The sequence below is a fragment of the Phyllostomus discolor genome, chromosome 8 (genome assembly GCF_004126475.2).
Source record: "Phyllostomus discolor isolate MPI-MPIP mPhyDis1 chromosome 8, mPhyDis1.pri.v3, whole genome shotgun sequence".
NCBI classification, from domain to species: Eukaryota; Metazoa; Chordata; class Mammalia; order Chiroptera; family Phyllostomidae; genus Phyllostomus; species Phyllostomus discolor.
The window spans coordinates 74,394,690-74,411,084 of NC_040910.2; the positions used below are offsets into that span (position 1 = coordinate 74,394,690).

A 16,395-nucleotide genomic window follows, 5' to 3' on the forward strand; every position below is an offset into this window, starting at 1 on the left:
TTTTTAATCTGCCCCGGCACACCTGTGGAATATGACTCGCTTCCATTTGAATCATTGTTGACTGCCCTGATCCTCTCCTGAGGGAAGGCAGGAGTTGGATGGCATGGGGTGGTAGGTGAAAATCACAGGCCCTGGAGTGAGAATACCTGGGCTACTCCCAGCTCCACCTCTCACCAGCTTTGTGACCTTATGCAAATATTTAACCTCAGTGTCCTCACCTGTAAAATGTGGCTAGTAATATGACCTACCTCATGTGGTTGTGATGAAGCTTATGAGAGAATTCCCAGAAAGCTTTTAGAACATTGTGTGACATGTGAAAGTTAGTTACTTCTACTAGTGGCTTGAAAAAGCCTCCTAGGCACCCTGGCCAGGGGGCTCAGTGGGTTGGAGACTCATCCCATAAACTGAAGGATCATGGATTCGATTCCTGGTCAGCATACATGCCTAGGTTGCGGGTTTGGTCTCCTGTTGGGGTTGGGGGTCTTATGAAAGGCAATCAATCCATCTTTCTCTCCCTTCCCCTCTCTTTAAAATCAATGAGCATGTCCTCTGGTAAGGATAAAAAGAAAAATCCTCCCAGGCAATTTTGATTATCTTTCCTTGAGACTCCTAGCTTCATTGTAAAAGATTTGCAGGGTAAATGTGTCTATTCATTGTTGTATTGAATATTGATCTTCAAGGGAAACTGAGAAATCTCTGGACCATGATGGTCTTTTGGGCCTCGTGACCCAGTGGCACACTGAAACAGAACCATTTTTGGTCCTCTGGGAGTATCAGAAGTAGAAACATGTGACTAGTCATCTTGGTAGCCACCCTATCTGTGGAATGAGAGATTAGTGAATGTTGTCTGCTTTATACCTGCTGTGGTAAATGTGACTCTTTGTTTCCCTTGCAGAGGAGGTGGCCAAGTTGGAGAAGCACTTGATGCTTCTCCGACAAGAATATGTCAAGCTGCAGAAGAAATTGGCAGAGACAGAGAAGAGATGTAGTCTTTTGGCTGCACAAGCAAACAAGGATAACAGCAATGAGTCCTTCATCAGCCGCCTGCTGATGATCGTGGCTGACCTCTATGAGCAGGAGCAGTATAGGTGAGCTCCTGGACACGGCCAGTTTGGGGAAGCCAGCCCTTTACCTTTATACCCAGGCCACCTTGTAACTTCTCCTCCCTTGTTGACTTTCTTTCCAAGTTTATTTCTCTCTAATGGGGATCTTAGCAAACCTTTAGTTTCTAAAACATAAGTTCCTTGAGGCAAGATTTAGTCTGTTTCCTGCTTATCTTCGGCACAGAGCAAGGGAGTCATGGTGATAGCATGTCTGGTGCAAACAGGAATTAGCTTACATGTCCAGGGATTCAGAGAGAAGAAGTCACTTTCTCTTGGGGTGGTCAAAGAAGGAGTCTGGAAACTAGTGGGCAGTGTAGCATGATGGTTGAAAGTAGATTCTGGAGCTACACAGGCTATCTTAGAAGCTCTGCTGGTCATTTACTTTCTGTGTGACCTGGAGTTCTATCCTCCAGTTCCTAATCTGCATATGGGGATATAATACTACTCCCTGCTTTAGGGTTGTTGTGAGGATTAATAAATACATGTTTTAAGCACTTCGACAGTGTTCAGCACATAGTAGGTACTCAGTTGTTAGGCGCTGTAATTAAGTGAATTTTGAGGTAAATGTTAAGGCCTATGTAGGATTTAATAGAAAAGACAGTGATATTACTAGTAGAGGGAGTAGCTAAGAATAGGCTCAACCAAGGGAATATGCAGAGGATTTAGAATATAGTGAAGGGGCCTTTTCAGAGTACATGTCCATATAGGGAAACACTGGGAGAGGGGGAAAGGTAGGGTGGGTTGTATTGGGATGCTAAGATGAGGAATTTGGACTTGATCCTCTAGAAAGCATTGGAACAGTATTTTTGAGTTGTAGGACTGTCACAATCAAAGTGTTCTAGGAAGATTAACCTGGTAACATTATATAGATGAAATTCTAAAGAGAAGAGAGCTGGGGCACAGTTGTGATGTAAGTAGTTCAGACCAGAAATGATTAAGGACTGAATTAGAATGATGACAGTGGTATGGAAAAGAAACATGGATGTGAATATGCAGAGAAGAAGGGATTTGGCTACTAGTGAAATGGATGATTGGACTAGATAAGGCTTAGTAAAATTTCAAAATAAATTATGACATTTAAAATAGATCAAAATCAACTTCCGGTCAAGATGGAGGCATAGATAAATACAACTCGTCTTCTCACACAGCCAAAGCAAAAATTACAACTAAACTGTAAAACAGTTATCACCCAGAATCATCAGAAAATTGAGCAGTATGGAAATCCCACAGCCAGAGAATTAGAAGAAGTCACATTCATCCAGATGGGTAGGAGGGGCAGAGACAGGAAGATGCAGTATGGGCAGTCTCACACCCACGTGTGTTGGATAAAAATCAAGAGGGGCCCTGGCTTGTGTGGTTTAGTGGATTGAGCGCCGGCCTGCAAACCAAAGGATTGCCAGTTCGATTCCCAGTCAGGGCACAAGCCTGGGTTGCAGGGCAAGTCCCCATTAGGAGGCATGCAAGAGGCAACCACACATTAATAGTTCTCTCCATTTCTTTCTCCCTCCCTTCCCTTCTCTCTAAAAATAAATAAAGAAAGAAAATCTTTTTTTAAAAAAAAATGTTGGGAGGGATATCTCAGGAGCAAGGGGTCTCACTCAGCCCAGGGTTCCAGTGCCAGGAAGATAAGTCCCCATAACTTCTGGCTGTAAAAACAAGTGGGGATTGTGGCAGCAGAAGAAACTATGCAATTCTCAGGAATCTCCTTTTAAAGGGCCCACAGTGGACTTAGGACTTACACAGACTCACTCCCTCTGGGCTCTAGCCCTGGGGCAGCAGCTGGAAGGACACCAGCAGTGTATAGGGAGAAATTGAAGTGTCTGGCATTAGGGTGAGTGCTGGGGGTTAGCTTTCTCCCAGACACTCCAGAGGCTGGGCAACAGCATTATCCCCTGTCTGAGCCCTCCCCCTACACAGAGCCACAAGCAGAGACACCGCATCAGAACTTCATCAACCTGGTTCACACTGGTTGCCCTGCCCTGGCAGTTACCTAAGGCTCCACCCCAACCAACTTACTGATGTGCTTTTCAAAGATTTTGTTTATTTATTTTTTAGAGAGAGGGGAAGGAAGGGAGACAGGGAGGGAAACACTGAGATATGTGAGAGTTACATAGATTGGTTGCCTCTCTCACTCCCCCAGCTGGTCGCATAACCCAGGTATGTGCCCTGACTGGAATTGAACCAGCAACTTTTTGGTTTGCAGGCCAGTGCTCAATCCACTGAGCCACACAAGCCAGGGCCTGATGTGCTTTTCTACACTAGGCCACACTACTAAGATAGGGATTCAAAGCAGCTCTACCTAATACATAGAAACAAACACAGTGAGGCTACCAAAGTGAGGAGACAAAGAACTACGGCCCAAAAGAACAGAACAAAACTCCAGAAAAAGAAGTAAACAAAATGGAAATAAGCAATCTATCAGATACAGAGTTCAGAACACTGGTTATTGAGATGCTTCAGGAGCTCATTGGGTACTTCAACAATATAAAAAAGACTCAAGCAGAAATTAAGGTTACACAAAGTGAAGTAAAAAAAAAATTTCATAGGGGGCCAACAGTGAAGTGGATGAAGCTGAGAGTCAAATCAGTGATTCTGGAACATAAGGAAGAAAAAAAATACGTAATCAGAACAGCAAGAAGAAAAAAGTATCCAAAAAAACAAGGATAGGCTAAGGAGCCTCTGGAGCAACTTCAAACATACCAGTATTCGAATCATAAGGAGTGCTGGAAGGAGAAGAGAAAGAGCAAGAAAGTTGAAATCTATTTGAAAAAATAATGAAAGAAAACTTCCATAATTTGGTGAAGGCAATGGACATGTAAGTCCAGGAAGCAAAGAGTCCCAAACAAAATGGATTCAAAGAGGCCCACTCTAAGACACATCATAATTAAAATGCAAAAGGTTAAAGATAAAGAGAATCTTAAGAGCAACAAGAGAAAAGCAGACAGTTACCTACAAAGGAGTTCCCATAGGCTGTCAGCTGATTTCTCAAAAGAAACTTGGCAGGCTAGTAGGGACTGGCAGGAAATATTCAAAGTCATGAAAAGCAGGGACCTACAGCCAAGATTACTTTATACAACAAAGCTATCAATTGGAATCAAAGGGCAGATAAAGTGCTTCCCAGACAAGGTAAAGCTAAAGGAGTTCATCATCACTAAGCCATTATTATATGAACTTATTTAATAAAAAGAAGATCAAAACTACGAACATTAAAATGGCAACAAATTCACAACTATCAACACTTGAATCTAAAAAACTAAGCAAACAAGCAGAACAGAAACAGAATCATAGATATGGAGATTATTTGGAGGGCTATAGGTTGGGAGGAGGAACAGGAGAATGAGGGAAAAGGTGCAGGGATAAAAAGTACAGATTGGTAGGTACAGAATAGACGGGATGTTAAGATTAATACAGGAAATGGAGTAGCTTAATCATTTCTTAAAAGAAAAAATTTAATACCAAAAAAATAGGAAATGCTATACACTGAATAAGTTCAGCCTAATTGAATGGATATAGCCACTTGTAAAATATAGTTCATTGCCTTTTTAAAATTTTTCTTTTTTTCCCCATAGACAAGTAAAAACTTTATTTCTGTTCAGCTAGGTGGGGAATCTTGACATTTTTCTGTTACAAGCACTTTTGTCCCACTCTCCAAGGTTTTCACCATTAGAATTTACATTTCTTTTTCAACTACTTATCAATCAATTGGATGCATAATACTGTAGTCTTTCTGGGATATAATGGGCATGAGACTGGGCAATTTCCCCTCCTGGCCGCCTGTTACTAAGTCAGCTATGGTGTGATTTCATGGTTCCAGTGGGTCCCTCTCCGCCTGTCCTTTATCTAAAGGTTGAATACCTAACTACAATTAAATATGCGGTGGGGAATGGAGCCTTCACAGAGGACTGAGATTGGACTGAAATTGGAAAATAAGTTTCTGAAGCAGTTGCTCTTTTACCAATATAGAAAAAAAATGCTTTTTCCCATAAAACATGCATTTTATTGAAAAATTTAAGCCCTGGCTGGCGTAGCTCAGTGGATTGAGCGTGGGCTGGGAACCGAAGTGTCCCAGGTTCGATTCCCAGCCAGGGTACATTCCTGGGTTGCAGGCCATAACCCCCAGCAACCGCACATTGATGTTTCTCTCTCTCTCTATCTCCCTCCCTTCCCTCTCTGAAAATAAATAAATAAAAATCTTTAAGAAAAGAAAAGAAAAATTTAAATAGTATTTTTATGTGTATCAGTGTTAAAGTTTTTTAGTGTAGAAACGTGTCAGTTTGTTTTTACTTAAGTTCAGGAGAAGGCCTTTGTCCCATGAGATAGTTAAAAACGATGATTTATGTAGTTATATACTACATTGATTCTTTTAGCAACCAGGCTTATAATTTTTCCCATTAAAGTGTTTGATCAAGAAACTCTAGCAAGAATCTCCTTATTTATTCTTGTGACAGCATCCTAGTGTCCATGTTTTAAAAGGAAGTGCTCTTTAACTACTTAGAATGAAGTGAAAATAATTACCAGCCTCTTAATTATTTCGGTAGAGTCCTCATAGACTTGTTCAGTTTTCCATTTTTGAATATTTAAAAAATTAGTATTTGACCCTGGCTGGCGTAGCTCAGTGGGTTGAGCGCGGGCTGGGAACCGAAGTGTCCCAGGTTCGATTCCCAGCCAGGGTACATTCCTGGGTTGCAGGCCATAACCCCCAGCAACCGGACATTGATGCCTCTCCCTGTCTCTCTCTCCCTCCCTCCCTCCCTCCCTTCCCTCTCTAAAAATAAATAAATAAAATCTAAAAAAAAAATTAGTATTTGAAATTATTAGTGAAATCCTTACCTTTATTTCCCTTTGGCATGTTAGCCTATGAAAGAGAAAAATTTTGACCTAACATTCATGAATAGTAGTAGGAATTTTATAGAAACATTTATTTTTACAATTTGTGGCTAAAATAGTAAACAGTAAATATTCATTTAAATTACTAGAATTCAACACTTGATAAATAAATTTAGAAGGTAAAAATTGTGGATTTGTAAATAGATTTCTGTTTTCATTAAATTTTAAAAACTTTATCATAAGATATGATTTGAGACAGAATTTTATGTTCTGTTTGAAGTTGAGTATTAAGTCCATTTCATTTATATTAATTAGTAATACTCTACTGTGTTAGTTTGTAATTATTTCAAGTAATAAGTATTCTGTTACTTTTCTGACCTAACATAATTAGTTGTAACTTGGTTTTTAATGGAACTAGAATTTTTTTAAGACTTTTTTTAAGATTTTTTTTTTTTTTAATTTTTAGACAGGGGACAGGAGGGAGAAAGAGAGGGAGAAAAACATCAATGTGTGGTTGCCTCTCACATGGCCCCCACTGGGGACCTGGCTCACAACCCAGGCATGTGCCCTGACTGGGAATTGAACCCACGACCCTTTGATTTGCAGCCTGTGTTCAATCCACTGAGCTACACCAGCCAGGGCTAGAATTGTTGATATGCTTACATAATTACAAAGTATATTCTAGACAGTGCATTTTACAGGGTGAAATATGTCTGCATCAAGCATTACATAGAAACAATATTCTGGTTGGGTTTTTTAAGTGGATGAGTTAAAGCATATAATAGTTTTTTTTTCTTTTTTTTTTATGTGACAGTTTTTATGTACTTAGTTTCTAAAGGCTTTCCAACTTAACCATTATTTTTTAAAGAGGGGTTTGAAAATTTTAAAAAGACCTAAATGTAAGTAGGATGATGATAATTAATAACTTTGGAGTGCTACCAACCTAGCCATGTGGCACACACTGTGTCTGTTCAGTAGGTCATTCTTAGGTTTTTGCTCACTGCCTACGTGCTTTTTTCCCTGAGCATTTGACACTTCAGAGCATAAACATAAATATTTGGAAAGCTCTTTTCATATGATGGTATGTCATAAATATGGAAACACGTTTGAGAAAAAGATTTCCCCCACCTCAATTGTCTTTATTAATGATTGAGTAAAAGATGGCCACTAATAGGTCTGAATGTTGCTTATGAGAACAGGAGTCTAGATACTGGGTTTCATATATTTGACTGCTTTATTGAAGCTAATTTGTTCATAGGTTTTCTGTTTTACCTGCTTGAGCATTAATGAGGCATGGAGCACAGCAGTATTGTAGTCTCACAGCTGTCATCATAGTGTCTGTGCTTTCCGTCTTCTCGCCTGATGATGTAGCTTGACTAAAACCTTTTCTACTTTTTATATGAATATTAATCATATTATTTAACAGTGCTAGCGTAGAAAAATAAATTTGCTGTGATTTTTTTTCTTTTGCAGAAGCATGTTGATCAATAGATTCTGATATTTATCAGCTGTGAACTGTAGCTATACCTAGTTAAGATGACATTTTTCTTTTTATATTTGTGTATGTGTTTCTTTGTCAGTGATCTGAAGATAAAGGTTGGAGATAGGCACATCAATGCTCACAAGTTTGTCCTGGCAGCCCGCAGTGACAGCTGGAGCCTGGCCAATTTGTCTTCTACCAAGGAGCTGGACCTGTCAGGTGAGCCTCTGACCAGTTGGGGACTCAAACCCGCCAGCACAGGAAGTCATGGCAGAAGGTTAAGTAAGGTGTGTCATTTTGAAGTATTTGTGGTTTAATGAAAGTAGAATATTTTTCTTACTACCCAGTGGTGGCCATGAACTAGTAAATAATTAATGAATCATTAGGCTTACTACCTGGCTAATAAGTAGTAAATATTTGAGTGTCTATAGATTTTTTCTTTTAATCCTCACCTGAGGATATATTTATTGATTTTGGAGGGGAGGGGGAGGGGGGTGGAAAGAGAGAGAGAGAGAGAGAGAGAGAGGGAGAGAGAGAGGGAGAGAGAGAGAAAGAGAGAGAAACATTGGTTGGTTGTCTCCTATACATGTCCTGATTGGGGATGGAACCCACAACCTTTTGGTGTATGTGACATTGCTCCAACCATCTGAGCCACCCAGGCAGTGCTGCAGTACTTTCATAACTATAAAATTTAAGTCTGTCCAGAAACTTTTTATATAATAGTATGCTATAATTATGGGAGCATGTGTAGAAAAAAGACTCTCATTTCAAAAAAAAGTCCTGCTGTTCAGTTGCTTAAAATGTAATCATAGCTGCCAGAGTACTTTTTCTGGTCTGTAAGAACTGAATTCAGAAGTAATAGTTACTCCAAAAAATAACAATATTCTTTTTTTTTTTTTAATTTAGTGATTTCAAGTTGTTTTTTTTTTAAGATTTTATTTATTTATTTTTAGAGAGGGAAGGGAGGGGGAGAGAGAGAGAGAGAGAGAGAGAGACAGACAGACAGACATCAATGTGCGGTTGCTGGGGGTTATGGCCTGCGACCCAGGCATGTACCCTAGCTGGGAATCGAACCTGGGACACTTTAGTTCCCAGCCCGCACTCAATCCACTGAGCTACGCCAGCCAGGACCATATTCTTTATTTAAAATCAAAGGATGTGCTTCATTCTACAGGATTTGAATAGGTGCACTGAGCTGTTTAAAGTTGTAATTTAATTGTTTTATTCCACATTATGTTGTGTAGAATTTGGGTAAATGTGGTAGTAAATAGACTTTAAAATATTTTCAAAAGTTGACTTTAAAAATGCATTTTTAGATAATTTACTGCTTTTTTATTGTTTTAAATATTTTATTTATTTATTTTTAGAGAGGGGAAGAGAGGTCGAAAGAGAGGGAGAGAAATAGCAATGTGTGGTTGCCTCTTACATGGCCCCCATGGGGGACCTGGCCTGCAACCCAGGCATGTGCCCTGACTGGGAATCGAACTAGTGACCCTTTGGTTTGCAGCCTGGGCTCAGTCCACTAAGCTACACCAGCCAGGGCTTGCTGTTTTTTTAAAAAAGCAAATTTTAACCCTAGCCATTGCAGCTGAGTTGGTTGGAGCGTTGTCCCCGTACATCAGAAGGCTGCAGGTTCAATTCCCGGTCAGGGCACATACCTGGGTTGTGGGTTCAGTTTCTAGTTGGGGCATGTATGAGAAGGCAGCTAATCAATGTTTCACTCACATCAGTCTTTTTCTCTCTCTCTTTCTCCCTTCCTCTCTCTCTGTAAAATCAGTAAACATGTCCTTGGGTGACGATTAAATAAAATTAATTAAAATTTAAAAAGCAAATTTTAAGTTATATTCTGCTATTAATAGTCATAAGAATTTCAACATATGGTAAGAAGAATACCTAGGCATTAAATCATGAGTTACTTGCAGAAATAATTGGCTCTGTGGAAATTCTGCTGAATTGTATCAGTTCACAATTCAGAAGGTACTGTTTTCCAATGTACAGTACTACGAACACTGAGACAATTATAGTCCTTGCCATACAGAGTTCATAATGTTAGAGGAAATGGGCTAATAATAGTAAATCATTTCAGCCCTGGCTGGTGTGGCTCAGTGAATTGAGTGCTGGCCTGCAAACCAAAGGGTCACTGGTTCAGTTCCCAGTCAGGGCACATGCCTGGGTTGTGGGCCAGGTCCCCAGTAGAAGGCATGTGAGAGGCAACCACACATTGATGTTTCTCTCCTCCTCTTTCTCCCTCCCAAATCATTTCAGGCTGGGAGTATGTATATGATAATATAATTGCTTTATATCTAATGTACAGAAGACTCAAACTTGGGCTGTTTAGGAAGGTGTCAGAGGTAACTTAACACCTGAGCAGTGTGGCAGAGGTTAAGTAGGCACTTATCTCAGTGATTTAGGGAGGCAGATGCCTAATGAGTCTCTATGGTGACTGAAGTCACTGTGTGATCATTTCTAGGGTTTAACCTGAAGTCCCCAAGTCAGAGTTATAAACATACAAATATATATACATGCGTGCCCATGCGCATATGCATTCATGTCTATAACTGAAACATGTGCTTGGGAAGTAGTGTTTACTGAAATGGCACCAGTGCACATGATTGGAATATCTGAGCAGAGCTTTTCCATTTTAAAAGTCTTTTGAAGCCATATGTCTTTGACTTCCTATTACAACTATGGATAACATTGAAACTCATCAGATCACAAGGTGTTCTTCACAAAATGTGTGATAGGATCTTGATTACATGAACAGATAGTTTGCAAAGATTAGAAGAGATAAATAAGAAAATATCCAGCTTTGTTAGAAAAAAGCTTAGAGTAAGTTAGCATCTTCTGATACATACATGATCAGAAATTGATGACCCAAGTAGTTGAGGGGTTTATGAAATTGGTACTCTTACACATTGCCAGTCACATTATAAGTGGGTATGACAGTTTTAGAAAGTGGTCAGGGTATAAAATAATCTTATTTTTTTAACCTCATCATTTAACCCCTGTTGGATGGATTCTGTCAAAAGGTAATTCAGATAGCATGGTATCACGTGTAATTGTGAAGTACTGAGTGTGACCAGAATGAATGAGAGTGGGAAAAATGAAATATACCAGCTGCCCCCCAGAACAAATAAAATTGCATAAGAACACACACAAAAATACACAGACATATAAACAGTCCAATTTAAACATTAGATTAAAAATTTCAGTTTTACTTTTTAGTGCAGCATAACATTTAAGAGCAACTTCAGCTCAGTGACTCTCTGACTAGAAGGTTGCATTACTATGAATCAGATTTTCTAGAGTTTAGGAAAGTATAACGTTAATGATTTTCAATGTGCCTGAACTCTTCTCCTGTTGTAAGTAATAAGCATGGTTTGATCCCTGCTGTAAGGTTTGCTTTCAGGAATGCTGCTCTGCAGAGGAAAGTTTTTTGTGGCTTTGGTAGATCAGGCACCTACTAATATAGCTAATAGTAGAACTATGGCATCTTTACTTTCCTTTATACAATTTATCTTTGAAGTATATCTGGGGGAGGGTTCCAAGGAGCTGGTAGCATGTGTGACCCTATTTATGTTTAATTGAGTTTTGCCCAGCAGTCCTGCTGAATTGCCCGGGTGGGTGTAGGTGTGGCTGCCTAAATCTGGGGTTGCAGCGGGTGAAGCTGCCCAGGATCCTGTGTGTTATGTGACACCTGGAAGCACTAACTGCATGGCTGGCCAGCAGTTTCAGGGAGATTGGAAACAGGTTCCTGTAAACAAGTGTATAAATAGTGTAAAAGCTGTTTTAAATGGTTGGACTTTTCCCACACTAATGAGGTTAATTTAATAATTTTATGAATTTGTTAGTGTTTTGTTTCTCAAAATTATTTCATTCATATCACAAATGTTGAGTGGCAGGCACTTTTCAAGATGCTAGGGATACAGCAGTAAACAAAATTACATTCCTATTGCATGGAACTTTTGTATTCTTTGATTGACTTTCTAAGGTCCACATCGATACTTCTCAACATTCAAAACAAGCACAATTTTAATTCTATTAATTATTAAGGAATTTTAGCATATGTTGATAAAGATACAATGGGCATTGTTTAAAACATACTTGGATTTATGAAAAATTTCTTAAATCATGCCTTGTCCAAAACTGTAAAACATTTTATGCCTGATACAATATACTGACAAAGGAACAGCGCTTCTGTAGGATTCTTGCCAGAAATGTATAACCTCAATCTGATTAAGAGAAAGTATCAGACAAGCTCAAATTAAGGAACAGTTCTCTGTCTAGTGTTACTCAAATACTTTAATTTTAAGGTCATGAAAGATAAGATTTAGGCACTGTTACAGATTGGAGGACACTAAGGAGCCGTGATAACTAAATGCAACACGGAATCTTCACTTGGATTCTGTACCATAAAAATGGACATTACTGGGAAAACTGGCAAAATTTATGAGGGTCTGTAATTTGTTAATAGTACTATATGATCCTAATTACCTGATTGTGATAATTTTACTATGGTTATAAGATGTTAATATTAGGGGAAAATGGGTAAAGGGTATATGGGAACTCTACAACTTTTCTGTAAGTCTGAAATTGTTTCAAAATGTAGAGGAAAATGTATATATTTCTTACTGATTATTTTAAGTATGAAAATGTAAGTTTGTAAAGATACTGATTGTTTATCTGGAAAGAGAAAGAATAATAGCTATCAGCTCAACACAGTGTAACAAATGTTAAGGCCAGGAGAGCCCTATATTTCTTTATAAAGTAAAACAGCTTGCTTCAGGCAAAATGATTTGTTTATAACCTCTCTATAGCTCTTAAGCAATAGCAGCTAACACTGTGAGAGGTTCCAGTGCATTGGAATGGCTGTTTTGAAGCTAGAGTTTCTTGCATGCTTTCTCCAGCAAAGATCTTATGGTTCCCTGGCATAAGATTTTATGGTGAGTCATTCAGTTTCCAGGAATGTGTCCTTGTGTTCATGCCCGGTAACAGAAAGCATTCTCCTCCCCCCATCCACGTCTGGGTAGGAAAGCTGTGCACTAAAGCAGCACCTGGGAGGTTACATTATACAGTGGCAATAGCCCAGGTTCCTGGCTCTATGCTGAGGCACAGTAAGGTACCACCGCAAACTCACAGGGGATCTGCATGATATTTTCAGTTTTTAAGAGAAACAGCAATAGTCTACATCTGTTGGATACTGTGAGATAGTTTTTCATAGAAGGCATTGTGACTTTTTTCCTTTCTCTGTCTTGGATTCCTCGCTTTGTGAAAGGTTAGCAGCTGTGTCATAAGGACACTCAAACCAGCCTGTGGCTTGTCGCTAGCGGCTGATCCCCCTCCAGATATTGTCTCAGGGCTTCAAAAATCTATTTCATCTGAGGTTGTATCCCCTTACTCAATCCCACTGTTGCTTTTGTGTTTTTCTCTCTCATCTTTGATTATGCTCAGTTTGTCTGAATGTTAATTTAAAATACAGCTTCCACCCCACTATTCGAAAGTAGAGATTTCCTATGGAACCTTTAGTAAGCTGAAGTGGCATAGGGTGAAAAAATAATTACTGTCAATTTCTATGGAAATTTTTTTTAGCATTCCTAGACCCAAAAAATAACCTACTACATTATACCAATTAACACATAAAACCTATTAACACTAATAAAGAGCTGCAGTGGGTGTGCACTGCCTCTACCACAGCTTGGTGCAAACCATGCTGTTTTCACCTTTAGCCTTTGTTTTTTTTTTCAATTTGTGAAAACAGGTACTACTGTAGGGCTTTCTAAAATCAAACTGGCATAAAATGAACTGTCAAAAAGCAAAAGTAATCTTTTAATAATAGCAAATTTTTTGTATAGCATTTATTATGTGGTAGTAGTGTTCTGAGTGTTCTACATGCATTAACTCATTGATCTTTTTTAAGTTTTTATTTTTTAATGTATTTTATTGATTATGCTATAACAGTTGTCCCATTTTTCCCCCTTCACTCCCCTCTACCCTGCACACCCTCCCCCTCCCACATTCTCCCCCTTTAGTTCATGTCCATGTGTCATTCATATAAGTTCCTTAGCTTCTACATTTCCCATATTATTCTTGCCCTCCCCCTGTCTATTTTCTACCTACCATCTATGCTACTTATTCTCTGTACCTTTTCCCCCTCTCTCCCCCTCCCACTCCCCTGTTGCTAACCCTCCATGTGATCTCCATTTCTGTGGTTCTGTTCCTGTTCTAGTTGTTTGCTTAGTTTGTTTCTGTTTTACGTGTGATTGTTAGTAATTGTGAGTTTGCTGTCATTTTACTGTACATATTTTTTATCTTCTTTTTCTTAGGTAAATCCCTTTAACATTTCATATAATAAGGGTGTGGTGATGATGAACTCCTTTAACTTGACCTTATCTGAGAAGCACTTTTTCTGCCCTTCCATTTTAAATGATAACTTTGCTGGATAGAGCAATCTTGGATGTAGGTCCTTGCCTTTCATGACTTGGAATACTTCTTTCCAGCCCCTTCTTGCCTGCAAGGTCTCTTTTGAGAAATCAGCTGACAGTCTGATGAGAACTCCTTTGTAGGTAACTGCCTCCTTATCTCTTGCTGCTTCTAGGATTCTCTCCTTCATTTTAATCTTGGGTAATGTAATTATGGTGTGCCTTGGTGTATTTCTCCTTGGGTCCAACTTCTTTGGGACTCTGAGATTCCTGGACTTCCTAGAAGTCTATTTCTTTTGCCAGATTGGGGAGGTTCTCCTTGATGATTTATTCAAATAATTTTTCCACTTGTTGCTTTTCCTCTTCTCCCTCTGGTACCCCTGTAATTCGGATGTTGGAACATTTAAAGATGTCCTGGAGGTTCCTAAGTCTCTCTTCATTGTTTTGAAAATTTTTTTTACATTTTATTTATTTATTTCAGAGAGAGAGGGAGGGAGGGAGCAAGAGGAGAGAAATATCAATGTGTGATTGCCTCTTGCATGCTCCTACTGGGGGCCTGGCCCACAACCCAGGCATGTGCCCTGACTGGGAAATGAACCAGAGACCCTTTGGTTCACAGGCCAGCGCTCAATCCACTGAGCCATACCAGCCAGGGCTGAATTCTTGTTTCTTCATTCTTTTCTGGTTGGATGTTTCTTTCTTCCTTCTGGTCCACTCCATTGATTTGAGTCCCAGTTTCCTTCCCATCACTGTTGGTTCCCTGTACATTTTCCTTCATTTCACTTAGCGTAGCCTTCATTTTTTCATATAATTTGCGATCAAATTCAACCAAATCTGTGAGGATCCTGATCACCAGTGCTTTGAACTGTGCATCTGATAGGGTGGCTATCTCTTCATTGCTTAGTAGTATTTTTTCTGGAGCTTTGATCTGTTCTTTCGCTTGGGAGATTTTTTCTTTTTTTGTCTTGATGCCCCTGTTATGTATGAGGGGCAGAGCCTTAGGTGTTCACCAGGGCAGAGCAGCCCAGTTGCTGGGTTGTGAGACTGTATGTGGGGCAGGGGTCCGAGAGGGAACAGTGGCACTTGCTCTGCTCTCTGCCAGATTTCAGTCACTTCCTCCGCTTCCCCCAAGCAAACTGGGCCCTTCTGGTGCTGATTCCCATGTGGGTGGGCTTGTGTATGTTCTAGGATCCTGAGGGTCTCTCCAACAAACTGTCCTGTGAGGCTAGGAGTCTCTCCTGGCACCTCAACCCCCACAGGTGTTTTCAATCAGAGGTTTGAGGCTTTATTTCCCCGAGCTGGGACCCTGGGTTGTGGGGTCTGTCTCGCTTCCCAGTTTCTCCTGGTTTACCTGTGTGCAAATGTGGGACTGCCTAGTCTTCCAGCTGCCTTGTGTGCCGCACTGTGCTCCACAATCCGCTGCCTTGCTGGGTCCTCCCACTGCTGCCTTGCATGCCCGGGATCTGCCAGCCATCCTGCTGCGAGCCCTCTTTGTCCCGGCTCCCTGACTCTGCCCCTCCTACCAGTCTGGATGAATATGTCTACTTTAACGCCTTGGTTGTCGGACTTTCATACAGTTCAATTTTCCGTCAGTTCTTTTTTTTTCCCCCCTAAATTGTTGTTGTCCTTGTTTTGGTTGTGCGAGGAGGCACAGTGTGTCTACCTACACTTCCATCTTGGCCGGAAGCCCAACTCGTTCTTGAGAGTAGCACTTTGAGGTAAGTACTATCGTTCATTCCCATTTTATAGTTGAGGAAACTGTGAAGCACAGTAGTATTAAATAACTTACCCAAGGTCACAGTATTAAGTGTCCCACCTGGGCTTTGAACTCAGTCTGTTTGGCTGCAGTATTCATGCCATTAACAGTGCTGTGCTGCCTCTTGTGTCTAGTTCCTTTTATGTTCAACTTCATTGAGGTATAAAGGAAGTGAAATAAATTGCCTACGTTACAAGTGCACAGTTTATCTCCTTAAACATTTCCTCATGTCTCTTTTTAATCTGTCCTTTTTACCATCCATATCCACAAGTAACCACTGATTTGCTTTCACTCATTGTAGGTTAGTCGGCACTTTCTAGACTTATAAAAATAGGATTATAGAGCACATAGTGTTTTTTGTCCGCTTCATTTACTCTGCATAAAGATTTTGAAATTCATCCAAAATGTCAGTGTGTTGTTGTGGTTTTAGTTGTTTGTCCCTTATTATTACTGACTAGTAGTCCACGTATTAATATACCAGTTTGTTTTTTCATTTACCTGTTGGTGGACATTTATATTTTTCTTAGTTTTTGGCCATTAGAAATAGAATTACTATGCTCGATTGTGCATATGTCTTTGTGTAGGCATGTGTTTTCATTTCTCCTGAGTAAATATTTAAGAGTGACTACTTAATGTTAAGAAACCATGAAACTTTCCCAAAATGGACGAACCATCTTACGCACCCATCAGCAGTGTGTGTCAGTTCAGTGGTGCCACGTCTGCACTGACACTTGGCATGGTCAGCTTGTTTTTTCGCTCATTATTTTAGCCATTCTAATGGATGTGGAGTGCGTTGTGGTCTTATTTTAC

At 39.8% G+C, this 16,395-nt stretch overlaps 1 protein-coding gene across 1 annotated transcript in view; it reads left to right on the plus strand.

Moving 5' to 3' along the window:
* LOC118496636 (rabankyrin-5-like) overlaps positions 1-16,395 on the plus strand; it is a 70,839-nt gene that overhangs the window by 23,214 nt on the left and 31,230 nt on the right. Inside the window, 2 exon segments of the mRNA XM_036033241.1 lie at positions 896-1,088; positions 7,511-7,629. Coding sequence (XP_035889134.1) covers positions 896-1,088; positions 7,511-7,629 — 312 coding nt within the window.